Source organism: Aptenodytes forsteri, unplaced genomic scaffold, assembly GCF_000699145.1.
Source record: "Aptenodytes forsteri isolate BGI_AS27 unplaced genomic scaffold, ASM69914v1 Scaffold108, whole genome shotgun sequence".
In the NCBI taxonomy this organism is placed as follows: Eukaryota; Metazoa; Chordata; class Aves; order Sphenisciformes; family Spheniscidae; genus Aptenodytes; species Aptenodytes forsteri.
In genome coordinates, this window is record NW_008794448.1 from 6,233,605 (window position 1) to 6,260,921 (window position 27,317).

Here is a 27,317-nt window from a genome sequence, read left to right on the forward strand (position 1 = left end):
AGAGACACACACACACACTTTCCCAGCAGGCAGCGCGCTGCGGGGGTCGGGCCGCTGTGCACGCTGGGAGTTGTAGTGTACAGGGGCGCGGCCGGGCCGGGGACACAGGGCACCGAGTGAGGGACGCGAGGCCCTGCGGGGGCCTCCTCATGAGCCGCACCAGCTGCCTGCCCGGCTGCCGGTGAACCTCCCGATACTTACCTTTATAACCTCGCATTTATGTGGGATTTCGTTGTACTTTCTGCCAATGTTGCTCTGCCTCTTTGGCAGCGGCCTTACCGAGGATTTACGACCGGGCAGAGCAGTTAAACAGGTTTGGCACAGGTTGAAAGGTAGAAGGGAACCAACGTAGGAATCCCGTGCTGGGCCTGCCTGGGGGATCAGGATTGGGATTCCTGACCTGAAATTGTCGAGGTGCCTTGAACTTTGTGTTTGCTAGCATGCAAATGTAAATATGACAGGAAAGCACGGAGCTGGTTGTGATGTTGCGGTGTTATTTTGATTTTTTATTTTTAGGAAATCTTCTGACTAGACTTGGATGAAGGCAGGAAGAAAAAAACCTACGCTTTTTGCCTAGCTGCGTCAGAGTTGCCGATCTGCATACAACATACTCAGTACTCATCTTTACAGTAACCAACAAACAGAAATGATAAGCTGCAGACCTGCAAAGCATCTTCTCTAGAAAGAAAGATACCCTCATTTTGGATGAATGCTCTCACAGTCTAAGAGGTTGATTTTTGTGAAAAAAGATTTTGCCATTTTTTGTTCTCATAAGAGGCAGAAAGGTCTCACAGAACAAGCATTTTGAAATTGAAGCTTATACAGCTTGACAGGCCTTGGGCTTTTATAATAAACGTCCCCATGTAAGCTGCATTTTCCATTTTATAACTTCATTAGATACAGTGAGCTAATAGTGAGGTAATTTCTTCTTGTGATGGCACTCTTTTCTCAAACTAGTCAACAGGGTTTTCAGGCTTTGCTATGGAAATGTCGTATGTTCTGGCCTGTTTCAAGATGCCAACAACTGTTTGCTGTCTCTTTCAGCATCCCCAATAGGGAAAAGGTTAGCTATTTCAGTTTTATGACATCTTCCAGCACTGCATTACCAGTGGATCCCAAAGGAACTGATGTCTTTTCTACCAAGAAAACGTCTGAAAGTGATTATGAAGAAGAAAAAGGATGCGATGAAGAGACTAAAGAAGTATCTGAAGGGAAACTCCACTTTTCTTCCTCTGTTGAAGCTCCGAAGAAACGGTTAATGAGTCAAGTTCTGTCAAGGCATAAGTTTACCAGCATACAGCCTCCAGAAAAACCTTTGCAGGCTGAGGAATGGAACAGACTGAGGGAAAGCTTTCGGTCACCTGAAATATTTGAAGAAGTGATGTTTAACAGTATGGTCAGGTGCAACAGCCCCATTGATGTGGCTAAGTCCTTGCTGACCCATGTGGCAAAGAGTAAAGGTGACATTGCATATAATTTGTTGATCAAATATCTGGCATTGTGTGTCCAGCAGGGGCAGACTTCAGAAATTCGTGATACGTATGATATAATGAAAATCAGATTTAGGATTTTAGAAAGCGGGGCTTACAACCTTCTTATCAGGGGGCTAAGTAATTCAGATCAATGGAGAATGGCCTTGACTCTTTTGGAAGAAGTAAAAAAGATTATGATTCCCTCACGGACAAACTATGAATCCTGTATCAAAGCAGCCAGCCGTCACCAAGAAATGAACCTCGCATTTGAACTTTACCATGAAATGTTGGCTAAGGATTTGGTCCCAACCTTGGATGTCCTGCAGGCCTTTTTTGACTTCAGCAGGGGTATGAAAGGTGCTGAGTTACAAAAAGAGCTGTTTGGTATCCTCTTATATTTGAGAGATAACCAAATATACCCTCACAAAACATTTATGCGGAGTATAAAGCTATGGTTTGAAAGGTAAATAATGTTTCAATAGCAAGCTCCAGTTTATGAGGATGGGATTCAGATTATTCCACAGATCAAGTCTAATAAGATCCCGCAACATCTCATTTTGGTTGTTGCTTCTCCATGAGAGACACATTGTCATGAAAAGATACATTTTATTTTTGCTCCAAAATTAGTGTAAAAGTGTAAAATTCTTACTGATTTCATCTTTTCTTGAAAGATTTTACCTGTTAATTACTGTTCCTTGGTACAGAAAGTAGGAAATTGTGATGGGTCGTGGCTGTCCAAAATATCTAACTTCATCTCTTTCTGGAGTTGGTGCATAAGGAATATTGACAGGCATGAGGGTTTTTCCTATAATCTGTTGGAGTGTAGAAATAGTAAGTTATTTGCAAATTAGATACTTTCTCTCTTTAAAGGAAAGAGGCAGCAAATTTAGCATAGGTTAAGTGAAGATTAAGTGTTGACTTTGTATAGAGTAATAGGAGAGGAATAATCTTAATAGGAGGCTCTTTGTTTTCGCACAGTATTTAGCAGGCCACGCAGTTTGTTTTCATGAGTAGTGATGGTCAGACTCCCCAAATTACAATTAGTTACGCTCCACATGCACCATGTAGTTCACCTGAGCCCACTGCATATTTGTCATGCTGTTGTATGTGAGCCCATCTATGACTTTTTTTTTTAACTGTTGGCTTTGGTTTATGTGAGCTGCACAGCCATTTTACAAGTTAGTCTTCCTGGATGGAAATGATGGCTGTGTGAATGCACTACCATTATTAGAACGGTTTATACTGCTGTCCCCTAGCTATTTTCATTCCTGGGAACAGCTAGGGAGCAGACAGAATAGGCTTCAGTTGAGATGAACTAGTTTAGCGGGTGTAAATCTGTCACGGGGTGCTATTTTCCCAGTGAGTAGAGAAGGACTTGCCTGTAGGTGTATGCTGCTGCATGCGCAGGAAACTCAGCGTAATAAAAAGTCCTTGGCAAGGAGACTGCAGGGGCAGTGAGTACGTTGAAGAGCTATATATTGCCTGTATGTAGTGGCAAACCAGTGCTGCAAGCTGAAGCTAGACAAACTCCTGTTTGTGTCTTTAATACCCTGTTTGACTGTTAGAACAATTCATGAAAGATTGTGGTAGACTCATGTTTTAAGATCAACGTTGGGTGTTTCCCTAAAGGAAGCACTGTTTCAAACATGAAGAAGAAACAGAGTCCGTAATAGAGGGATGACACTAGGTGATCAGTTATCCCATCTGGCTTTTTATCTGTGAACCTGTGCAAAATGCTCAGTTTTACCTGTCTGTTCCAATTGCTAGCGCTGAACTTGTATATGCTGGTGGTTGAAAATAAATAAGCAGTTTACATGGAGTTCCCGAAAAGAAACAGACTCTGATAACTTCTAGCACTGTTAGTCTTGCAAAAATGATGCAGATTGGGAAGTAACTTTTGCTGACAAAGGAAACCAAGGGTACAGTAAGCGCAGAAGTGAGCTCTGTGAGTGTAACTGAATAGGAGTTAGTTTTAAAAAATTATTTTTCTGAAGAGCAGACCAGCACTGACTTCTAGTAGTGAGTAAAGCCAGATCCAATACAGAGATCTGCGTGTACAACAAAGAACCACAGTATTTTCTGTTGCCTGTTGTCTTTGTAAGAAAAGTAAAGAACCGCTATGTATCAGCATGAGAAATGGGAAAGGAGGGCAGAAGCAGGACACTTACTCCAAAGCCCATGGCATGTGTGATTGTGCAGCCTGTGATAATAAACACAGTGGCAAAGGGAGAGGTGTCTGTAGTTGCATGTTGGCTTGGGTATTCCTGTTCTGTTTTGGATCTTGTGGGCAAAAAGGAGTATTTACACCAGCATGATGGTGGCCGTGGTAGTGGTGGTGATGATGATAAAGTCGTGGAGTCAAAAACTCTCAATGCAGCATCTTGGTATGAGCATATCTTTCTTAATCTCTCAGGATGACATCTGCATAGAAATCTCGATTCCTGCTTTCCCATCTGGTTTCTGAGGTGCTTTTATGAATGTGTAGGGCAGCAACTTAAAATTTGTCAGTGCAGCCTGGTTATTTGTATGGTTCTTAGTATTGGGGGACAACATAAACTGGGGAGGTTGATGATGTTAGTTCTCTGCATGTTGTTAAATGCTGCTTCTTTATATAATATTTTCAGGCGTTGCTAAATTACATGTGAATCTTTGTATGATTTCTTTGCAGGGTAGATGACTGATCGGTCTTTTATTTCTAAATGTTGACCAAAATAGAATTACTCTTTATCTGTAATTGAGGTATTGTTAAATAAGGATCTAATGTTTTTATTTATCTTTCCCTCTGTACATATTAGTATACCAGGAGGGAACTGGAGAGGACACCTGACCAACATTAAAGACAGGTAAGTGCAACATTTTATTTAAAAGTGAGGTGGTGTCTTGATTATTCTATCTTGAACTCTTCTCTCATAAATATAAAAAATAGCTTTCCTTATATAAGAAAATATTTTAATCCTTGAGAATATAAACTTTTGTTGTGTACATATGATTTCACAAACTCCAGTTTCCAACTCAGTCTTGTGCATTAAACAAGACCCAACATGCACATTTGGAAAGGAGTTACGCTAAGCAGAGCCAAGACAGAAAAACACAGAGAAAAATAAGAGCTGCCATTTTACTGTGTGGCTTATTTGTTTACTGTTTAGGAATTAAAGACTTACTTTTTTGGATGGCTTTATAATGCCATTGTTTAACACAATATTTAACAGAGGAGCTTTGGTGTGTAAATGGACGTCTTCTTTAAAACTGATACTGTTCACACGCTGCAGTTAATTTGTACAGATGGAAGGGTTCTCCCTTCCCACCTCATTTTCAGTGAAGACAAAATGATTCTTATAATTTCTTATCTCATCTTAGGTTTTCACAGGGTTAACTTGGGTATGTGTTTCTATTACAGTGCAGTTTTCTTAATGTCTGTAAATTCCTATTTTAAATGTTATTCTCTTTGAAACCTAGTTCTGTGTTTTTGTAGCAGTTTGGCAACTATAAATGTATTAATTATAAGAATGTCTCCAATGGATTATGGGTTTTTTTGATGGTTTATAAAAATACACTGTGTTGCATACTCTGAAGTAGAAGCACATGTAGAGTCTGCTGCTTTTGAAGCCCATGAAATAACAGCATAACTCACTGTCCTAAGAGTAGGGGTTGTTCACTGTAAGATGGATTATTATTATGTATGAGTATGTGTGTGTGTTACTATACTGTATTATGATAATTCACCAAATTCTAGACAACCTTTTTCAGCCTTTAGAGTTTTAACATTCTAAAGTTGTCTTGGTTAAGAGGTAGCTTGTTATCTTATTGTCTGTAAACTCTGTTACAGACTTTGAGAGCTAAACTAACTTAGATCACCTCACATTTTATCATGGATTAAGAATCTGTGAACAAAGTGGTGACAAGGTGCTATATGGTAGTTACTTTGTGATAACTGTATGAACACTTTTTATTTTGAAATAAACGAGTTTGAGGTAGCCTACTTGGATAAGTATTTGAATAAAATTAAAATGGTTTCAAGAAAAGAAAAAGAATATAAGTGTTTTGATGTGTTCAAATTAAATGGCTGCTGACAGAAAAGATCCTTAGGATTTAAGAAAGAAAAAACAAACACGTTTGTTGGTTTTGTTGGGGGTTTTTTTGTTGGTCCTAATCATAAAGGACAAAGCCCTTAAGGTATCTCTGAAACTCATGTGGTGATTCTTACTAGACTCATCTCTGCAGTCAGCATAACTGATGTCTTAAAACATAAGTCTTGAGTTAAAAAATCCAGAACTATTTTTTTCCTAAACTGAGTTTGATAATTTAATAGGCTTATTCATAGGTTATTCTGATTTTGTATAAATACTGGCAGGGGTTTTTTTTTTTTTTTTTTTTATCCAGTATATTTTCTTCTTGCTCTAGCACTGAGCTCCTAGTTTCTTTGAACTGTGATAGTCAGAAGCTTGAATCCCCTGCAAACAAACCTTGAAGTTTGCTGCCCATTTTTCTTTGAGAGTTACAAAAGCTTTGGATTTCCAAGGTCAGCTAGAGAAAGCTGCAGCTCAAATTTTTTGAGCCTGTGTTTGAATTACTGTAGCTTGATACGTAGGTGCCATGATACTCTATTAAATCTATCTCAAAAAAGTAGTCCCTCAAAAAAGTAGTTAAATGGTCAATTAGCTGTAAGGACAGCTATATATCCTACAGAGGTGAAAGGCTTCTGTGTGGGAATTTCTTGGCATGAAATCCTAAAATGATCAATGAGAAGTTACAAAAATTGCAAGGTCATTTTAAAGGCATGGTTACAAAAAAGCAGCAGTTAGACTAAGGGTCCAGTCTTGCAAGATGCTGAGCATTTCTTGTGCCTGTTTTGCCTCTGCTCCCTTTGGGAATCCACATTGAGAATTCACAAGAAGAAGTTGGCTTCAGGAGCTTTGGTTATTGATAGGTGGTTGGTGTGGGTTGATTTGTTGGGGTATGGGGAGGTTTGTTTTTTCCTAGTAGTCTGAAAGTGGTAGTTGCAGAAGGATCCAAGTTAACTATGGGACAGGTTCTTAAACTTTAGGCTTAATGATTTTGAAATAGTCTCATAACAGTTTGTTAGGCCTTTCTTCTCTGTTGCCAAACTGTGAAGTTCCTTAATGCAGTTAGATGTATTTAATGGTAACTTTACAGCTATATGAGCAGCCAGTCTCATTGCTGATATTAATATGTAGGCTAAGCCTGCAGTGGCCACAGTGGGTTGAGCAACTGGAGCGTATCGTTTGTATGCAGCAGTGCATGTCCATTTTTGGGATTCCATGAGTAACTTCTTTTGATTCAGTAAATGCACTGTCAGCATTGCAATTAATGCAGTCTTGGCTTACGGTATGTGCATTAATGTATACTAGACATCAATTGTTGGGAGAATTGAACATTTCTGATTGCCGTGGTTTTAGAAAATTGCAATGACTTAGCTTTGGCATCTCTAGGCTATCTCTGTGGATACAGCCAGGGGAGAATAACTCATTCCATTTTAACACTTAAAGCTCAAATCTTACGATTCAGTTCTGAGATTGTGCTTGTGAAAATAAGATATTTGGATGGATTTAGAGAAGAATGATTACTCCTTCAGTTCAAACTATGCCCAGCTGGGTGAATATAGGCTTATGAACAGAGCATGATAGAAAGGAAAAATGTGAAACATCAACAACATATCCTGCATATAACAGAAGCTTAAGTGGGAGCAAGTGGCAAAAAAGTCATTGTTCGTCAGCCAGGAAGAACCAAAGACCCATTCAGACTAAGCATCATTTCATTGCTTGTTGGAGAAGCTGCTAGATTCTGCTTATTTTCTTGGTACCGTGGCTGGAGTGTCCAGTCTGGTGATGAAGATGCAAGCTGGATCTCATGTCTAATATTCTTGGCAGAAGTGCTTGAGAACAGACATGACTGACTGTGAATTTCCTTAGTGTACATTAATGTCCTATCTGACCATTTCTTTTTCCTTTTTCATGTAGTTATTAAAGAGTTAAGCTTGGAAAATTTCTAGGTTTAACCCACAATCAGAGATGCAAGTCAAGAAGTGTACCGTGAAGTCTAGGTATATTTGTAGCACATTGGTTTGTCTTTAGAAAGTGTATCTGCAAAACTTTCAGATAAGTTTTTTTTTTCTTGGGGGGGGGGGGGGGGAGGTTAATGTAGTTCATAATTCATGCACAGAGATGCAGGTTGTTTTATCTCAGTCGTCCACTGTTACATGCTGGTTTTGTGGTGGGCCCAGAGGTTCATGGTAGTGATGCATGACATAGATTTTTGACCTGGGTATGGAGTTGTGCATTGTGTTGATTATGTGTTTAGTTTATAGGGGCTAACGGGAGAGACAACTAGGAAAGAAAAGAATGAACAAATGGGACATGGGAGTGATGACAGTTCCAGTTTGATTTCCTTCAGACTGTGTTAGGGCAGCGGTCATGGCTGTGGGACATGAAACAACAGAAGAGGCTAGATATTAAAAAAGATGTTTGTTCTTTCTCTCAAGATACAGTTCTGGGGGATCATACAAAAATCCAGAGGTGGCCACGGAAGTTAGGCCTGTCTTGTTTTGCATCTTGGAATTATGTGTGTGCTGTGCTAGCAGGCTGTAGGAACAAAAACCCAACTCATGGCAGTTGACATGGTTCTCGTGGTTGTGGTTTGTTTTGATGGCCTTTCCCACTGCTGGGGAGTTTTTGCAGTACTAGGTTGGTTAGACAAAAAGTTGCGCCTCTTGGCTGGCACGCATCTGTGTGTTCTCTGTAGCGTTGCCTCACTCATACTGTTCTGGAAGATTTTTCAGGATCTGCTATGACATGCCAGCACTCTTCTTGAGGAAACTAAAGAGTTTGAGGTCTCTTTTTTTCACATCCCCTATTGCTCTATTCTGTAATCTTTTCTTTTATGATGGATTTTCAATCTCTTTCATCTTTTAGTATTAAAAACATGCATGGACAGATCAGTGGAGAGTTCTTGTTTGTGTCAGAGTCAAAACAACGTATGATTTCAGATTTGCAGAACCACAATTGTTACTGTAGCTGCTGGCCCTGCAACAGGGAGACTAAGTACTGAGAAGTGGACAATGTGAATGAATGATAAAGGAAACTGTCCCAGTGCTGCATGCAGTCACACAATCACTGACACAGCTGTGCATGATAGAGTGGTGTTTCTGGCTCTGGGAAACGAACACTAAATGATGGCATTGGTTGACTGTAGCTGCAAAGCTTTTTCGTCTGCAGCAGTCCGCATTCCTAGATCCATGTGACGATAATTAGCCTGTGCTACAGAGCAGGAACGGAAGTTTCTTAGCAGTAAAGAAACAAGTAGTGATTAGTCACCAGGAGATAGCAATGTAAAGCTGCTTTCTATTTGGGTGCAGTCAGCCTAATATTGGAAAATCTCTGATGGAATCGGGCATCGTACAGACATGCAGTGCCAGTGTGATTTAGTATTGGTGAGGGCTTTCAAAGCAAACAGTATTTCTCTTTTAGTCACATTCTGCTCTCAGTCTGTCCACTTTGACCACCTTGGAGAGATCTGAACAAACAGTCTTAGCCTAGAAATAAGGGGAAGTCTGATAGCGAAGGATAAGTGGCACAAAAAAGGCAGTCTTGCTCGATATTTGCTTTTCCAACCATACAGCAGATTTATGTTACCTTTTCTGTCTGTCTGGGGTTGTGGTTTTTTTTTCCCTTCTTTTGGGCAGGGTTATTCCTACACCTGTGGCAGGTTTGGTTATTCCAAACTTTGATAAACCAGGCACAGATAGCTTAGCTTTTTTGTAGGAGCAGTCAGTGGCACAATAGCAGAGCATTTCACTGGTGCCTTTTCTTGTTGTAACACTTTGGAATGGATTTATAGGTAGACCAAGGCTCTTTGGCCTGCCTGCTAGCTTCAACTAGCATGCCTACAGCTAATTCATATGTTCTGGCCAGGCCAGTGCAACTGCATCACCTTCCCACATTGAAATCTGGGCTGTATGTATCCATGGTGACTTTCCTGTGTAGTAGGGAAACTTTCAAATATTAGAGATGTGGAAATTTGTGGTAATACTGAGAATTGAACTCTGATCTCTCAAGGCCTAAATAAATGCTGGTGAATATTTAAATACTCTTTTTTTTTTTTTTTTTTCCCCCCTCATGCTCTCATGCAGAGTTTTAGTCCTAAATCCTCAAATGTCTCTAGAGTTAAATCTTTGATCCTGATCCCACTAAATCACATAAAAACACTTCTAGTGACTTTAGTAGGTTTTGGATGCATCCCAGAAAGAGTACAACTAATTTTCTGATGCTTGTACTGTGTTGAGTTCTTGTAAAGAATTGTGCTCATACACAGACACTCAATAAGTTGGTAAAATTTAAGGTATATCTTATTTAAAAGCCTTTATCCTTTTATTTTCTTGTTTCACTATTATTACAGCGGACAGTGCCCAGTTTGCAACCATCAGCTGGAGGATAGTGACCTCACCGAAGAGGAGTATAATAATCTCAGAGAAAGAATAATAAGGGACGTGATACATGGAACTGACACTTTTAGAAAGACAAGCCCACAGGTAGGTCTTGCACACTGTCAGGTTCATTGGCTAGGAGGGTAATATACAATTAATGTTCAGGTACTTTGAAAACACCACGAATCTTTTTTTCTTTGCTTTAAACATTAATAGGCCATTAGATACTGAAGTATCCTATGTATCTTTTTTAGTTGTGTTTATAAAATGGGTCTAAATCTTGACCTCTGTCATATTGTCTTTGTTCTTATGTTTTCAGTCAGCTGTTAATAGATACTGAAATAATTAAAATATAATTTTTTTTTTTACATTAAAAAATTTAAAAGGTATGGAAATCTTTTAATCCTTCAAAAGCTAAATTTTAAATACGGAATAAAAACCAGTAACTAGAACAAAATAAGACATCTAGTATTTTAAAGTTGCAAAATAGTAAAAGTCCTAGTGTTTCTTAAGTTCAGTATCATATCTGAAACTTACATTTATGTGCTGAATATTTGATTTTTCAGTTAGGCAGCTGTTTGCCAGAAACAATAAAGAACCGATTATCATTTTGTTGGGTCAACTTTCACAACCCACCAACCAACTACCCCTCAATTTTAAAGATACACTTTCATATTTATAATTACAGTATACATCAGGAGTATCAAGCTGTTCAAAAGTCATTGTAAACATACAAGAGGGCATAATTCCCAGACACTATAATATATTGCAGTTCTGTTTCTTACTTATTTTGTGTGGAGATTAGTGGTTCAGCAGCAGCAATACGGAATGAAGCTGACTCCGCTAGATGGAGCCCATGCCACATCTCAGGGTGGTTTTGCATTACCTTTATAAGTGTTGATGTCATTTTGCTGCAGCTGGCACCTCAGTTCTGCACCGGTTCTGAAACTATGGAAGAGGACACCAGGTTTAATTCTTCAGGCTTTCTGCAGACACAGACGTTGCACATGTGTAACAGTTATAGAAATTTGAAATAGTGTTGGGGTGCTTGTAGTACATGCAGCCTATTGTTCAAACATCTAATTTCCACACGGATTTTCTCCTCAGTTCAGGACTTTAGCTGACCTAGCTAGGAATTGTGCAGGGAGTAAAATTATCCTTAAAAATGTAGCAATAATTTTAGGTATTTAATGGGTACTGGTGTTCTATAATATTATAAGATAAACAAAAGCATGTCTCTTATTGCACGTTGTACAACTAACTCTATCTGTTCTCTAAAAGCCTTTGTGAAAATTATGGTTGAGGTTGGTTTATTAAAGAAAGCAATAATAACAAAACTTTTAATTCCTTAACCAGTTAACTGTCTAGTCTGTGAAGTTTCATTTCTGTTCCCTGTGGTGACTGCTGGCTTGAAAATTTCAAATTTGTCAAGTACACAGGGCTAGACTAGCAGTACCAGTTGAAGGCAGGGAGATTCAGGAAGGGAGGTCTGGGTAACACGACATTCACGCCCAAATTGAGCAGTAGTGGAAATTATGTTCCCCCGTTTGAGAACCTGATTGATCAAATGAATGCAATCTAATGAAACAAAGACTCAATACACCACTTTAAGTTTTGATGTCAGGAGATTTTGTTAGTCTGTGTGATAGCTGAAATTCCATCATTTACCACTCTGGGGCCACCCACTTGCTAGTTCCAAGTCGACCTTGTTCCCGTTCTCTATGGCAGGCGGTCACCAGGAGGCTGAATGGGGATGAACTCGGTGTGTTTACTGTTGGCTGTACAGCTTAAAGTCTGCTCCCTCAGTGAATTTTGAGCATGGATGTGGGGGTAGAGGCAAAACAGTGTCCTGATGTGTCAGAGGTTTCCAGAAATAAGTTTGGGACTTTTTAGTTGCCTTTGTGCTGTCAAAGCAGACGTGGTGATGAAAATCTGCCCATGTTAGGTATGCCAGACTGTGTGGCTTCTCCTGCAGCCAGGGTTTTCCAGAGGGGAAGCTAGGTGAAGAGGCTGAAAATAGGATGTAAGCAAGTATATCTGAGAGGGGGTTTTCCATTTTCCAGTCAGTCACTTTTTTGTAGTAGCCGCAATTCAAATAGAAAACATTTTAGCTTTCTGTTCCTTCTTTTCTCCTAACTAGTTTTCTTTAGTGCATCTGTGTTTCTTGCAATGAAATGATTATTCAGGGAAACAGTTCTAGTTGCTTTGAGCTCTAAACATTTTTTTTTCCAACAGTGTTTCAAATTGAATGTGTAATGCATTTGGAATCTTCTTCTTTTTTCACTGAGGAATAGTCTTTTGTCTTACTTTTGCAACAGCATCATCACTTTATTTGATTTTATTTCTCTCACTTAAGAATAAATGCGGTCCGAGTAGAAAATTAGGAGCAAAGATTTGGTTTGTTGAGGATCTCCCAAAAGCAGTCTGTTGTGCTGTGATTAAAAAAAAAATCTTTTTGTAATGAGCTTTAGGAAAGAAAATCAAACAACTTAGGTTTGTACATCAGAATGGTAGTGAACACTATTAACAAATATGTTGAAAAGATGGCTTGCATGAACTATAAAAGTGGTTATCTGTGATAAGGAAATACCTGTTACACATTAGAAATAGACATGGATTCAGATCTTTATGCACAACTCTGAAAGGTCTATTAGGATGTCATATGATGATCTAATATAGTGAGTTGCAACCTTGCAGGCTGCCATAGAAAGAAAACACTTGTAACAAGACTGTCACCTTTTGTACCAATGTCTATATGATGTTTTCAGTCGGATGCCTGTTTACTCTGGCTGCATTTAATTGGGAGCTATGCCATTGAGCCTGAGATGGTAATATTGGTATACTGAGAGGCAGAATCAACTTTTGCTGTGATGACTTTCATGTTGCAGCTGCTCCCAGGTGTTTCTCTCAAATACACAAAAGCAGTAACGTTACTCCCTTCGTGGCTACTTCATACTCCTGATAAGCATGAAAGGACTGTTGTGTAGGGGGAAAGAAGCACATGGGAGATGTGTATGTGCTGTCAAGAAGGCAGGAAGAGATGGGTTTGTGGGCATGTAAAGTCCCCACACTAGATCTGGGCTAAGTGTGGAAAGGGGTTTTACATATTCTAGAATATAAGAGACCGGAGGTGGGAGAGGAAGTGATCCATTCATCTCAGTGTTATTTTTGCAACTGAATGAGGTTGTGCTGTTTCCAAGGAATCTTGAATATAAAGCTATCTCTTACTTTTAGATTGTTGTCTTTTCTTTTCTATAATGGTTTGGTTCTCCTTCCACATGTGCATGTTCTCCAACTCCATTATTTACCCCAAAGCCCTGTGTGGTATATGTCAGTCCTGTTCTGAATGGAGTAGTTTATTACTTCCAAAACCCCTATGTACTCCAAACTGTAAGAAAACTGTGTCTGACATAGTCTGCTCTAACCTCATCTGGCAGGGCCTTCACTCCCAACTTCCAGCGTGATCTTCTCTTTCTTCTACCTGCTTTGTTGACTCTCAACTTGTGGTCAGTCAGCTAAATTGCCTGCACTTGAGCTGTTTCCAAGGTGAGCAACCGTTACCTGCCCTGAGATGTCTGGGTGATTATGGCTGTCCTTCATGGCTTTTTTGCCTGACCTCAGGGAGAAAGAGAAGGCTAGTTAATTCAGTTAGGCCTGCTGTGTGTCCTGACAAGATCAGGGAGAAAACCCCTTCCCAGCAAACAGCTGATACTGTGTGCACAGTGTGTGCCACAGCCAAGGCTATGTTTGCCGTTTACCTCCTCTACCTCTATTCCCATATATGTTACGTTCTCCCTGTCACTGCCAGGGAGCAAAGAACTTTCTGAGGGGAGGAAACATGGAAAGAAGGAGAAGGCTGGGTGGAATTTCTCCCGTGGGCTCATGTGCCCCCTTCCCTCCCAGATATGTGCCACATTGCAGCGAAGGGATCAGATTCCCAGTTAAGTGTTTGTCCTCTACAGTAGGAGTGCAAAAGTTTGGCATGTTGCTGAATGCTGCAAAGCCCCTTGCACTGGGGTGGTGGCTGTTTTGGGTAGGAACAGTTCTTGTGGTTTCCTCTCAGGTGGGAATGACTGAAAGTCCTCTTGTCAGTTCTGTGGCAGGGTGGGTCACTTTCCTAGGGTTTGGTTTAAAATGACAGCACTCGGATTCAGAGCTAGCTTCTGCAAGAACTGTGCTGGCAGGATGAAAATCCTGCTGGTGCCAGCATGGGTTGAAAGCTTTCTGTTAGTTCTGGAGAGGGATATAGGGGTGATAAGCTGTAGTTAGAGTTAGGATTAGGGCTAAGCCTAGGCTTCAAGATGATAGAGATTTCTGAGCTTGGTGGTTTCCCCCCCTCCCCCCCTTCCTCCTCCTCTTCCTGGAGGCCCAAGAGTAGGATGAATGCTGAGGTTGGCTTAGATGAGCAAGTTATGACTTATTTTTGGATGGGTATGAGTTACTGGCTTGTAGGTTGGCTGGGGTTTCAGGATGGCAAGGGTGGAAGAACCTGTTATTGCTGAATCTATAAAGTCCTGGAAGTGTGGTGTTTGGTGATTAATGTTTTGGACAGCAGGTGCTGGAGAACTTGAGTTATTGTTGGAGTCTTACAAGTTCATTAGGATTGAGAGATAGCTAATGCCAGTGGTGATGAAGGGCTTATTGGTAGCCTTTTGGGTACGTGTTGGTGTTGGGCTATGGATAAGGCTGGGGTAAGAGTTGATATTTGGGAGTTAAAATACTTGAAGTACTTGCTTAATATGGCTGTGGTTAGGCCACAGCATTAAATTAGAGGTGGCATCGGTAAGGACAAATGTGTTAGCTAGTCTGCAAACCACACTGATCAAAAAACTTGCTTATAGCTGTTGTTTGATTATAGGATGGCCAGTGCTGAACAGTTTAATTCTACAGGTTTTGCAGAATAGCAGGTTGATGACTAAGTCCATCGTTGCCTTGTGGCTAATTTTTAGTTATGGGAAGGATATGGTCATTAGCTTGTAGATAAGGATAAGGGTTAGCATTGCAATTAGAATTAAATGCACTGATATCAAGCCTGAAGACTCCTGGATCATGAAGATGTGCAGTCATAGGTCTAGGGAAACCTACAAAGATGAGATAACATTTGCAGATAGGGTTGAACAGCTGCCTTCCCCCCCCCCCCCCCCCCCCCCCCCCCCCCCCCCCCCCCCCCCCCCCCCCCCCAAAAAACCCCGATCTCTGCTAAATATGGGCCACTGGACTCAGTCACGATGGGTTAGTATTCAGTAAGACAGAATCCTGCATTGCCTTAAGACCCAGGTTTGCTGCTAGATCTTGGAACATCCACAAGGATAGAGGAGAGCTTGTCTGAGTGGGGCTCAGGATTATCTGTGGGTTTGTTTCAGTTGCGGTGTTTTGGCTAGAACTAGAGTTAGTTTGGGGGTTAGAGAGAACACTAGCCTCAGAGCTTGATCCACTACTGAATCTTGTAGGTCTAGTAAGCACAGAATAAAGACAGGTAACGGTTTATGGCAGGTGTTGAGAGAATTGCAGTAGTAGACTGCTCAGAGTCTGAGAGCACTGCAGCCCAAGCTGCAGCCTTTATCCTCCTTATTTTCTGTCCTCCTGCCTCCATTTAATTCAGGGTGGGTGTTACACTCTTCTTGTGATATGATCTTCTAGAGGGGAGGGAACTTCTGGGAGGAAGGAAAAGGAGGGAAGGAGGGGAGACCGAATGGGAAATGGGTGGTGAGAGACAAAGGCAGTTGGAATTTTTCTAAGGTTTCTTTTGCATCTTCCCCTTCCCCAGAGGCTCCTGATAATGGAAGCAAACAGAAGCACAGGGAGTCTTTTGGCAGCAGGATAAAAGACTTAGCCGCTTCCTTAGCGGCAAGAAATAGCTCTAGATGAAAACATTATAAATTCAGTGCATATTTCTTTCCCTCCAATTACCTCAGTGTTAGAGATTCTTTCTTGGGGGTGGGTCAGATCTTCTGGGGTGGTCCACAGTCCTCCTTTTCTCGATTCATATAGCAAGGAATGAGTTGGGATTTTGTTCAGGTCACTTGGTCTCTTTTGCCATCAAATGGTTATGCAGCAAAATTAGGCCACCCTGCATCACAAGAATGCTCCTTTCTTCCAATCCAGTGTCTAAACCTGTTTCGGTGTCCCCCACAGTCTTTTTAAACTACTACTTTGTCACCTCTGTATTTGGAAATTCTCCTAACGTGATACATTCTTCATATTCCAGTTAGTGCAATCAAATAAGAAAAATCTGGTTCTAATCTTATTTTTTTTGAACACCAGTTGCTTGGTTAAAATACAGTTGCTAACCTTAACTTGTTTCCACTGTATATCATCTCAAGATCTTGCTAAGCAAAATACAAACATGGTTTGCTGATGCAGTGATTTTTTTCAGATCTGTATCTTCTTTACATTAGCTAGAACATATAAGAAGAAATAGAGAGAAATAGAAGAAATTGAAGAATTTCACCAAGGTTTAAGAATGGCGTACCTTGATAAAGTATTTTTTTCCCATTCATTAGCTGATCACAGAGGCAGACAGGACCATAAACTTGAAGTCAGAACAGTAACTTTTAACTAAAGAATCAAACTAATCTGAATTATCTGAGTAGCTGGTTTTTAAGGAGATTATTTTATCAGGAACCTCTTGGACATACAGTCCTTCACTTGCAGCTCATGCATTCCACTGAGTAGGCTCTTGAAACATGTTTACGTAATGCAGACTGCATACACTACCATCCTTTTTTTAAGTGTTCACTGTCTCTGAATATTGCTAAGTTCCGTCATAATGCTTCTAAAATAAAATTAGTGTGAGCACATGTTGATTTAAGACACTTTGAAATGTTACCTCTTGTAACGTAAGCATTCTTGAATGGTCCTTTACCATTTGGTCCTTTGGTACGTCACCAAAGGTCCGTCTAAGTTGAGGAGCTGGTCTCCAGCTGTGGTCAAAGACAGATTCTTCTGATGCTGCAGAGGCCTATGTGGAATTGTCTAATATAGGACTTCATTATAATTTATGATAATCAGAATAGCTTAACAAGTTACAATAATTTCATGTTATCTGTCCAATGCTGTATCTCTTAGGATTTGATTAGATTTGTTTTAGAACCTCAGCAATTTGAGCAGATGTTTTCATTACACGGTGATGATCATCTAAGTTGATACAGTTCCTCCAGAAATCTGTAAAATATAAGTGCACTTTCTTCCTATATTATGCATTGTTTCATCTTTCTGATGCTAAATTTAATTTGTTTTTGTATTTGTCATTGGTTCGGCTTCTTCTGTGCCATCCCCTTTCCTAAATATCTGTAAAATATTTCATATATATGGGAATTAGTACAGAACTTTGAAAGATGCTGCTAATTTTTTAGCATGATGCTTTGTTTTTTCTTTTCTGCCTTTTTTTAATGCTATAACTAGTTCAGTGTTTTAGTAGCTTGTTATGAAGTCTTATGTCAGGTTTTTTGAAAATCTAATTAATGCCATCTGGTTCTATTTTACCTACTTTTTCATTGACACAAGGAAAGAATTTTTAGAGATACTCTTCTGCAAAAGGTGTGCACATTAACCTCTACCAGATCATATTATTCCATAGGGTTTGCACAATTTTTAGTGATCGGTTCAACCATCTTACAGTGTACAGATGCTGGGTGCATAGGTTTATAATTCTCTGGAAATTCTAGAAATACTAAAATAGGGGTAGAACATGTGGTGCCATTCAGTCCCCCAGAATAGCTGCTGTTTCTCTTGAGACGGCAAATATTAGTTAGCATAAGCATTTGGTGGCAGTGTGATTTTTTTTTTTTTTTTTTTTAAACTAGCATAACTAGCCTTACCACCCTGCCAGCTGTTCATTCCTGCCCCCTTTGGCCCCTGCGAGTGTGCCAGGAAACAAATGAGCAGCCATGGTAAGCAGGGCACAAACCTAGATGACAAAATAATGTTTTGTTTTCTTGTGGGTGTTTTTTCAGCTAGATCAGTTCCTTGTTCAGATTTGTTTCAAACTTTTGTACCAGCATAGCAGAGAAAGCAGCATGGAGATATATCCGGCTGTCTGATACTCATGTAGCATTTTTCCACGTGGATGTTATGGACTGTCTGTAATTAAGTGCTAGCCTGCCTCGCTTACTTGGGACGCTGTCTTTTCTATGAAGTTCATGATGCATTGCTTTTATATTATTCCACTGTCTTTCTATAATGCCCGTTACATTGTATTTAAGCATTCAAGTCAATCTTTCCCTGGTTTAGCATTCTTTTAGGTGGTTTACCCTAAGATGAAAAGGTTCCAAAATAGTGGTTTTAATTTTGAAAGCACTGTGAATTCAAAATATTTCTGCCTTTGCAAGGTCTTTTTGTTTGTTTGTTTTAAAAGAAAGCTTGGTATGGTCCATTTCTATACTCTTGTACTTATGATGGCAGCCTTGCAAAGATGAGGGCATTTTTCCACTGAGGACAGCAGCACAAACTGCTTGTTCCTCCCTCCATGTTAAGTGTGCTCAGGAAGGACATTTCAGAAGTGCACTGCCTGGATTGTTGAAGTCCAAGTTTTGCATTGTCTTTGTGACTGACCCTCTGCTGTCTGATGTAGGCAGGCAGGAACAAGTTCTGCGACAACACTGCCTGCTGTTGACGTAGGACTGCGAAGAGGCAACACAGAGCACATCTCAGCCAGGTTGTCAATGTCCCTGCAAGTATCTTCCTGTTTGTGACTGTATCTCTGAAGGCTACAGCCACAGGAGTTTGTGACTCCTGGATTATTTGTTAACTCTAGAAGCGTATAACAGAGGGCAAACAAATTGTATGCAATCCAGAGTACATAGTGATACCATACACAATACTGAGAAAAGCCTTCCTGCTTACAAGGGTTCGAAGGGGATTTCCAAGCTTTGAAACTGTGGGGGGAAACATTCAAACCCTTCAGGCATAGCAACAAACAGATTTAAGAGTGCTCCAAAAAGGCACCTTAAAAAAAATTGGCTGGATTTCAGTTTGACAGCTGAATTTTATTTCTCACACTCTAATGCTCATTCCTGTGTTTTTCTTCTGATACCAGGAAGCATTGCTGAAAACAAAGCAACCCCCATCACTTTGTATTTTATGAAACTGTTAAAAAGTGAATGTTTTAACTTCTCTAAAAGCTGCTGTTACGGTGTTGAAAAACACCCTGTTTGATAATAAGGGTAGAGTTACATAATACTTAAGTGCAGTATAATAATCTGTTAATTAGAATTTGCTCTTTCCTTGCACTTGAGTGTATTGTCATTGAAGACGGAGAGGGGAAGCACTACTTTTTCTGTTGTACAAAGCTTAAACTATTGTGAATGCTTCTGGAAACAATATATGTTTAATACTGCAGTTTTGCACTTTTTAATTTGACTTTAGTGTCTCTCCACCATTCCTGATGAGTGAGCATAAACTTGATTGTTTAGAAGAAGTGACAAGCAGCCTTTTTTGTAGTGATTGTAATAGTTTTTGGTAGGGTGGGGTTTTTTTTTTTCCTTTTTTTTCTTTTTTTTTCAAATTCCATGTTTTGGCTTGAACATAATAGCCTTTCTTGTATTTAAAAGTCTTCTATGGAATTGCTCATGTATCTCCTTTGTATGTTGTATTACTTTGTTTTTTGGCATTTAGATCAGTAGACATTTTCGATTGTTGAAGAATTTGAGCAATACTGTGATTTTTATTTCTAGTTGCCAACATATTTCCTATTTATTTCCTATTTAGACTTGAGGAGAAAAATGCTCAAGTGATCTAACCTTTCTGTGACCTGAAACCTGTCATACCCTTAGATCTGTTATAGACATTAAATTTATTTCGAAATACTCATTTGAATCATACTCATTGCTCTTACCAAGGACATCCTTGTTTAGCTATGTTTTCTTTGTTTTGTCTTCAATTGTAATGTTTATTTCTATGTTATCATATTTAACGTAGTAAATACTAATAACGAATTCCTCCCCTCATTTTTTGTTGTGCTTTTGAGGCTTGTAGTTTGTGTGTGCACTGGTATTGGAAGAAACCCATACATTTCTGTTTATAAATGTATTTAGAGAAATTGAAATAGTATTTATACTCTTACAGAAAAGTCCTATTTTCAGATTTATTACTACTGCTATTTCAAATATTGGCTTTGTAAGCCAGACTTTTGAAGTCTGAAGTCACACTTTTTCTAAAAAAAAAAATATTTTTTAAATGAATGGTTTAAAATAGCAAAATCAATCTTTTTTCTTTCTTTCTTTCTTTTTCAAACAATAATTCCTATTCTTCTGGTTTTTAAAACCAACCTCTGTCTCGTTTTGCTGCAATACCCCAGGTTGAGAGAGAAATCTCATAAAATGTAGTTTCGCAATCCAGTCAGTTAGCATAGTCAGGGCTACCTATGGGAAAAGGTGATCCCAGTAGTCTCACCTGCTACCAGTCTCATTCTTATTCCATGTCCTGGCTGCATTTTCATGCCAGGACAAACCTCTCTGCTCTGACCTGAACAGGGGGACCGGTGCAGGTTAAAGACTGTTATATTGGCTCAGTTCACATTGGCTCAGTTCATCCACTTCTGTCTTTCTCCTTGTGCCAACAAATGTGGGTGCGTAGGTAGAAGAGGCGGCAAGGCTAGGAATGAATGGCTAAGGGAAGGGAGAAGGTAGAAACACCTCTTTCTGTGGCAGCACCAGTACATACCAGTATAAAATGATGGTGAAATAGTGCATGAGTCATCCAGCTGGGGTGGAATACCAAAAAAATGCGAGACTGTTTTGTGCTTTTGCCAAGATATGAATGGACTTGAGCCACCCACACACTAGTGGTTAAACAAAAAATTATTTTGAATGTCTGTAATTCTTCACATCAAGATAAATTCTGTCATGGGTTTGTTATGGCTGGCTCTTACTTCCAAATTGATTTAGTCAGTGTGGTGTCCATTTGCAAAGATAAGTTTTCTTAGTAGAAGGTGCGGTGAATCATTTCTAACGGTTGCATAGTTGGCATTCCTGTATTTTCCCAGCTAGGCAATGAATGAAATCAGGTGGGTTTTTTAAAATTCCCTTTTCTTTTGCATGTGGTGAGAAACAGGGTATCACTGGAGCCTCCTGTGAGCACCCTGCTGCATTGCACGTATTCCTGCTGCAGGGAGGTGTGTTCACGCGCTGCACGGGCTGCGGGAGGAAGTCTTGCAGGGAGGTAACAGCCTTGCTGTATTGCAACACTTTTCTGTGGCTCCTGAGCATTAAGAGGGTCATGTCAATAAGCAATGGTGAATGTGTTTTTAAAGTTTTGTCCCTTCAGTTGCCAACTCTGTTGAAGCGAGTTTGAGTAGCGTTTCTGAGGCTGGGAGAATGGACTTTTCCTCAGAAACTTCGTGAGATTAACCTGATCAGAACAAGTTAGAAATCAGTGTAAGGTTTGCTGTGTTTGTTTCAGTGCTCTTACTGAGAGAGAGAGGGAGATGTTTTGCTACTTGTTGGCGTGCTGAAGGGGTTAATCTGAAGTGCCCCTTGTCGTGTTCAGTAGGAAGTTACCATGTAAACGTTCCTGTGGCATACGCAGGGCTGTATGTAGATCACATGTTGCATCCTCCATTTGGAAGGGGAAGCCTGTGTGAATAGCTTACTTCTTTTTGCCCAAACCAACCTTCATGTCATCGTTGTACTGCATTGGTGATTATTGTGTCTGACTTCTCTTGATCAGCTGTACCCTAGCTGCAGCTGTGCTCTACTTCATTTACTGCTTATAAAGATAATCTTCAATTTCTTACAGTTGGCTAGTGAGGGAAATATCTTTAGAGAATTGTGGGTGAATCATCTCTTTATTACTGTGGCTGTAAGTAGGATCTGCATAAAATCCAGACAAATCCCGATCTTTGAAAGATCAGCATCCTTCAAATCGTATACTTTCTCTCTTACAGCGTAAGTCTGTGTATGTTTGAATAACCTTTTGTACTGCATCTGGATGACATAGCCTGCTACTTATTCCTGGGCTTTGCCCTTTTCCTTCCGTGTGTCCTGAGAGGATGGGAAATATGGCGACTCAAAAACTGTCTCTCAGGGGGGCAGGCCTGGATCTTCTCTGTGGCTCTTTACGTTTTTTTTTTTTCTGGAAAAGGAGAGGAGCACTCTTGTGTGTTGCTGGGGAAATATGGATGGCGAGGAGAAAATGAACAGATCCTTGGGGATTTTCAGTCTGTCTAAGGCTTTTCACTGGAGTCTTCTGTATTTGGTGACATAAATTAAGCTTGGCCATTTGTCTTCTGCACTTGTTCTGCTATTAACTCCTCATCTCCCTGTGTGGATAAGAGTCTCCTGTGGCAGCAAACCTTCTCTCCCTACTGTATTGCACAGTTTACCGGTAGTGAGGCAAAACAATTGAGCAGATTTGGGAGTCTGGCAGGGGCATGCTGTCATGCGTCTGTTGAGAATGGAGTAGGAGACGTGGCCAGGAGGAGATGGCTGGGAAAGGTGGGGTGGCCAAGGGAATGACACTGAAAAGGCTGTAGCTTCTCCCCAGCTCCAAAAGTAAACTCCAGAGAGCCAGGAGCTGCTTCTGAGAGGTGCTGAGCCTATCCTGGTGCCTCTCAGCAGGACCCTCCTGGCAGCTCCTGCTCCATCTGCCCTGCTGGGAGAGGAGAGGGAGCCAAGCAAAAAGTGGGCAGAGGGGAGTGCTGACCCACCGAACTCCTCTGCTGCTCCCCCAACTTGTGCTGTGGTGTTCCCTTGACAAAGCACTCTACTCTGCCCATCAGGGAAAACCCATCCCTTCAGGAGCTGCTCTAGAACTATTGTCACTTGAAATAAAATACCACATTAAAAATTCTCCACAAAGTGTTTGTTTTGTATTGAACTGAGCCCTTGAAGACAAGATTACATGTACATTATACTTTATAAAAATGTCTACTTGACTGTAACCATGTTACTTCAAATAATTTTGGCATTTGTTGGCATTAGGAAAATAATGTTCTATTGGATTGTTTACCATGCGTTTTCATCTGCTTCCACTTTCTTTTTGTCTTTTCCATTTTCACTCATCTTTGTCTCAAAACTCTCCTATTTTACCTTCATTTGGTCTGTGTGTGTTTTCCTTTTTTTATCTTTCCCACATTTCAGACAGCCATCCAGTATTACAGTGATGACTCATCTGATTTTGAACCATGGGGAAGTCCACTGGATGGCATAAGCCCAAAGTCAGGAATCCTTGCTGTTTGGTTTTGCATTTGTTTCTCCTCCCACTCCCTGCCACTGCCTTTGCTAGTGACTTCCTTTCTCTGTTTTGGTGTCCCTGTCAGATGGCAATGAGAATATTTATTCATCTATATAAAATACACTGAGATTGGGGCTGGGGGGCAGGGGGCAACACTTCACACTTCTTTTTGTTTGAGATTATTATTTTCTTGACCAGCTTTTTATACTTTCTCAATATTAACATTTATTTAAGCCATGGAGAAATGAAAGATCACATAAAAGGCAATTGATTCTGATGGTGCTAGACTGAGCCCTGTGTTGTCTGTGTTCTCGTCAGTGTGCTTTTGACCAGTACACCTGTGTTCACTTGGAAATTATACCTGAAATTTTAACATCTGAGTGAGGCATCTTTATCTCATTTGGTTAGTTTGTCCTCTTAATACAAGTAACCCTTTTCCTAGTATAATTTGTCATAAGCATTCTGACTAAATTTGAAGTTGGTGATCATTTGCTACTGTCTGACAGTAATGTATTTTCTGGACAAATAAATTCTTTCTTTCATTCCTTTCTCCGCGGAAGAATTGTATATGCTGTATAGGTTTTTGTCTGGGTGCCGAGGGGATGTTTTTTCTTCAGACTTTTATATATTGCTATATGGCTGCATGGGAGAAGGCAAGATTAGAAAAGTGCTTCTTGAATTTTGAGCAGAAGGCATGAAATTTGCAATTGTTTTGAGTTCCTATGAAAGTTCATTTATAGCCTTGGGCTATGAAACCTCTATTACCCAATCTTACCTGTTAGTAGAAAGGTCATTTATGAAACCAGGTCACTGCCCACCAGGATGGATTAGGGTTCCTGTGCCTATTAAAAACAGTCAGAAGCAGGAAGTAGAAATCTAATTCAAGTGTCTGCTAGATCTTTCCTCAAAAATCAAGGGAGAAATTCCTGAAGATTTTATTATTACTTTGTATTCTGTTCCCCTCCTATGGGGTCTCAAGCCTGAAGCAATTGTGGTTTTCCTTCTGTTGGAAAAACTGGATGGATGCTGTTGGTTTGCTCAATCACTGCATTTCTGAGCTAGTAAGAAAGTTCATTGTTTTGCTAGCTTTAAAGCTGTGTATTTCTCACAAATGGAGTGCTGTGTTTCTAAATGAAAGTTTATTTAAATATAGGTCTGTGATCCAAAGACTGGCATTCAGAGATTTCAGAATTCTTACAGAGAAACTAAATATAATGCTTATTTTACATTTGGAAATGTTAAGAGTTAGTAATAGTGTCCCAGGCTACTGGTATGTAAAGCTGCTTTGTCTTGCAGCTGTTGTGTAACAATGACTATAGCATGTATCTTTATAAAAATGTACAGTTTGGATTATAGTTTTGAAAATCTGGATGACTGTAAAGTTTTGGTTCTCAGTTGTAATGTAATTTAAAATTATATTGGAAGTATCCACTGTAGCATTTCTGGCTTTTAAAGATTTTTTTTTTTTGATGGTTATCAAATATGCAAGTAAAGATGTGAAATGTAGCTAACAAAGGAAAAGTGAGAGATTTAGGCTTTGTTTCTTTTTTTAATAAAAACTGAATGAAATCTGTTTCTGTTAAACTGAACATATTCTTCCCCCCGTTTGTTTATTTATTTCAGGAATTTGAAGCCTTTCAAACGTTTGTGGAAAATCGACTTCCGTTTGATATTGTTATTGATGGACTCAATGTTTCCCACATAAAACCCAGAAAGATGCAGTGTGAAAATGTAAGTGCTGCTTAAATATTCATTAAGAGTTTTGTGTATGCTTAGGCTGATTGTAAAACAATTAGTGCCTCATTATTACTTATCCTCTTGAGAAACTGATCAAACATTTTTGTAGCACATGTTACAGTGAAGTTCAAAGTGTTATTTAGACTTCACAAACTAAAAATGATCAGTGGGAAGATGGTTCTTCTTACATATTTGACTGCATCAGCCATAAAAAAAATCATACCTAAATTTCCCCATGTATGCAATGCTCATAGTTACAGCTAAGTTATTGATAATAACATTATTAGGACATATGTTGTGTGAGTGTGTGTTTTCATAATAATAGGGATTTTGGGGCACAGAGTAAATCTACCATACAGAAAATTTAGTCTAATATAGTTATGCTGGTAAGAGTTCTTCTTAAAATAACTCCTTACTTAGTTCAAACCACATCCTGTACAAGTTTAAACTTTATTTCACTTCCCATTGCCATAAACATTTGAGTCCTGTTCTTACAAGGGCAGCTCAAACTGGCTTCAGTTCTTTCCACTTGGTGATTTTTAGAAGAATAATCCTGCTTTTTTACCGATACCTATTTTTGAGAATTCTTGGCACTCCCCTTTAGCATTTCACTAAGAAATGGCTTAAGGGTTTTTTTTGTCAATCAAATATTTAGGAATAACAAAGTAGCTGCTTACATGTATTCCAAAGCCAAAATTTAAATTTTCACGCTCTTGAAATTAGAACTAAGTTATAAATGAGCTTGATAATAAAGGAAGTAACTTACTTCTAGTAATTACAAGAAATATGTTTTTGTTCGAAGAACTACTTCAAAACTATTCTTAAGAAGCAGAATATGCTTTCATATATGTAGATAAAAGCAGCTGAGCTAGGGAGGTTAGATAAACTTGCTGAAAGATGTTTGTTTGAGAGCTGCAATGAAGTTTCATGAGATACTGGCTCAGGAAGAGGGTATTTTCCTTACTATGAAAATAGAAAAGGAAGTTTACAAGTTGTTTGCATGGGATTAGGGAGGAAGTGTTGATTATCTGAGAAGAATCCCAGGCAGCATGTAGTGACACAGTGTTTTAAGACTTAGAAGGACAGATCTATGCTGCCAAAGAAGGGGAAGAGAAACGAACCTCCTTCCTCAATGCATGCCTGTCCCAGCGTGGGAACTCTGAACAGGATCCTGAATGTTCTGTAAAAGCTGGAAGCAATGGAGAAAAGAGCCAGCCTGGTTTTGCAGGATAATTACTGCTGATTTCTGATCAGAAATCTTACTACAAGGTATTAGCATGCTGAGCAGCATAAACTGCCTTGGAGTTCTTCCTTAGCTTCTGCTGTATTGGAAGGACTTTGGGATCCATGATGCCAGGGAGCTCCAGAAGGGCCGTATGGAGGCATCAACTTTCCATTCAGGTTGTTCCCTATAGATACAGGTCAGATCTCTCTTGAATCCCAGGTGTTTACAGATTAGGAGGATTTTTAGGAAGATCTGCCTTTCCTTCCTGCACAACAGAACAGTAACTTGGGCTCACCCCATCTTACCTCCAGAAGAAGATTCTCTTAGCTAAAATTTACTTGTTCTACAAGCTATGTTGCTGTTAATTATTATTGCATTTTGTCATGCACAAAAAATGTTAATCACTGGAGCTTCCACCAGCTAGTCTTTTGCTGCTCCTGTTATCTGGATCCTGTTTTCGAGAGTGTGGAGTCACTACATGAGATAGGATGGACATGCCTATTACTCCTGCCTTATACCTGTAGATATTCACTGGCTGGATAGTACCTTTTTTTGGCATGGGAAGTGTATATTTGCACTCTAAGCAACAAAATAGCTCCTTCACTGCCCAAAAGAAATACTCTCCTAGATGTATGTACTACTAAAGACTTTTTCCTGTATTGAGCCTCTCTATTCACCGAGATAGTTTTAAATTATTTTTTATGATAGATGTCTTTATACACAATTACAGTATTAACTATTGAGTTTACAGTTTTTTTCCAACTGGAAACATTGTTTAAATGCGAGATCATGCTGGATGCTAGTGAATCCTGTTTTATTTCTTCATGACTGAACTCCTGTGTTGTAACGTGTCAGGAAAGGACTGTGTCTTTGTTCTTATTTTGGATACTTCTGACAAGAAGCATGTATTCTTGTTTTCTTACTCTTTTTGTCAAGACTGCTAGAAACAGAAAGGAAAAAAAAAAAACACCAAACCCGCAAAGCAGAGCAATCCTTTCTTCTGTCTCCAAACTTTTCTTCCAGATGAGGGAAGGGAAAGCCACAGGAATCTCTGCATGTGTTGCTTTCCTGGTTACTGGTGTTGCTGCCAAGTAGTCCCCCATCTGTGAATGCTGACCTCTCTGAACACTGCAGTCTGTCCTTTGAGGGCTGACTGCCACAGGACATCCTCTTTTGGAGGCTGCTATCCTCTCGCCAGAGGCAGCTGAATGGAAAATGTGGAGTGGCAGGTCTGGGGCATTCACAGCCTGCCCTATTTCAATCTCCAAAG

General features: G+C 39.7%; 1 protein-coding gene across 1 annotated transcript in view; it reads left to right on the forward strand.

The window, feature by feature from the left end:
* The first annotated feature begins 99 nt into the window (after positions 1–99).
* The window catches only part of KIAA0391 (KIAA0391 ortholog), a 55,942-nt gene continuing 28,724 nt past the window's right edge, over positions 100–27,317 (forward strand). The window contains exons 1-5 of the mRNA XM_009290386.2: positions 100–414; positions 517–1,935; positions 4,268–4,315; positions 9,885–10,017; positions 24,709–24,816. Of these exons, the coding sequence (XP_009288661.1) occupies positions 935–1,935; positions 4,268–4,315; positions 9,885–10,017; positions 24,709–24,816 (1,290 nt within the window). The 5' untranslated portion in view covers positions 100–414; positions 517–934. The remainder of the gene's footprint in view (positions 415–516; positions 1,936–4,267; positions 4,316–9,884; positions 10,018–24,708; positions 24,817–27,317) is intronic.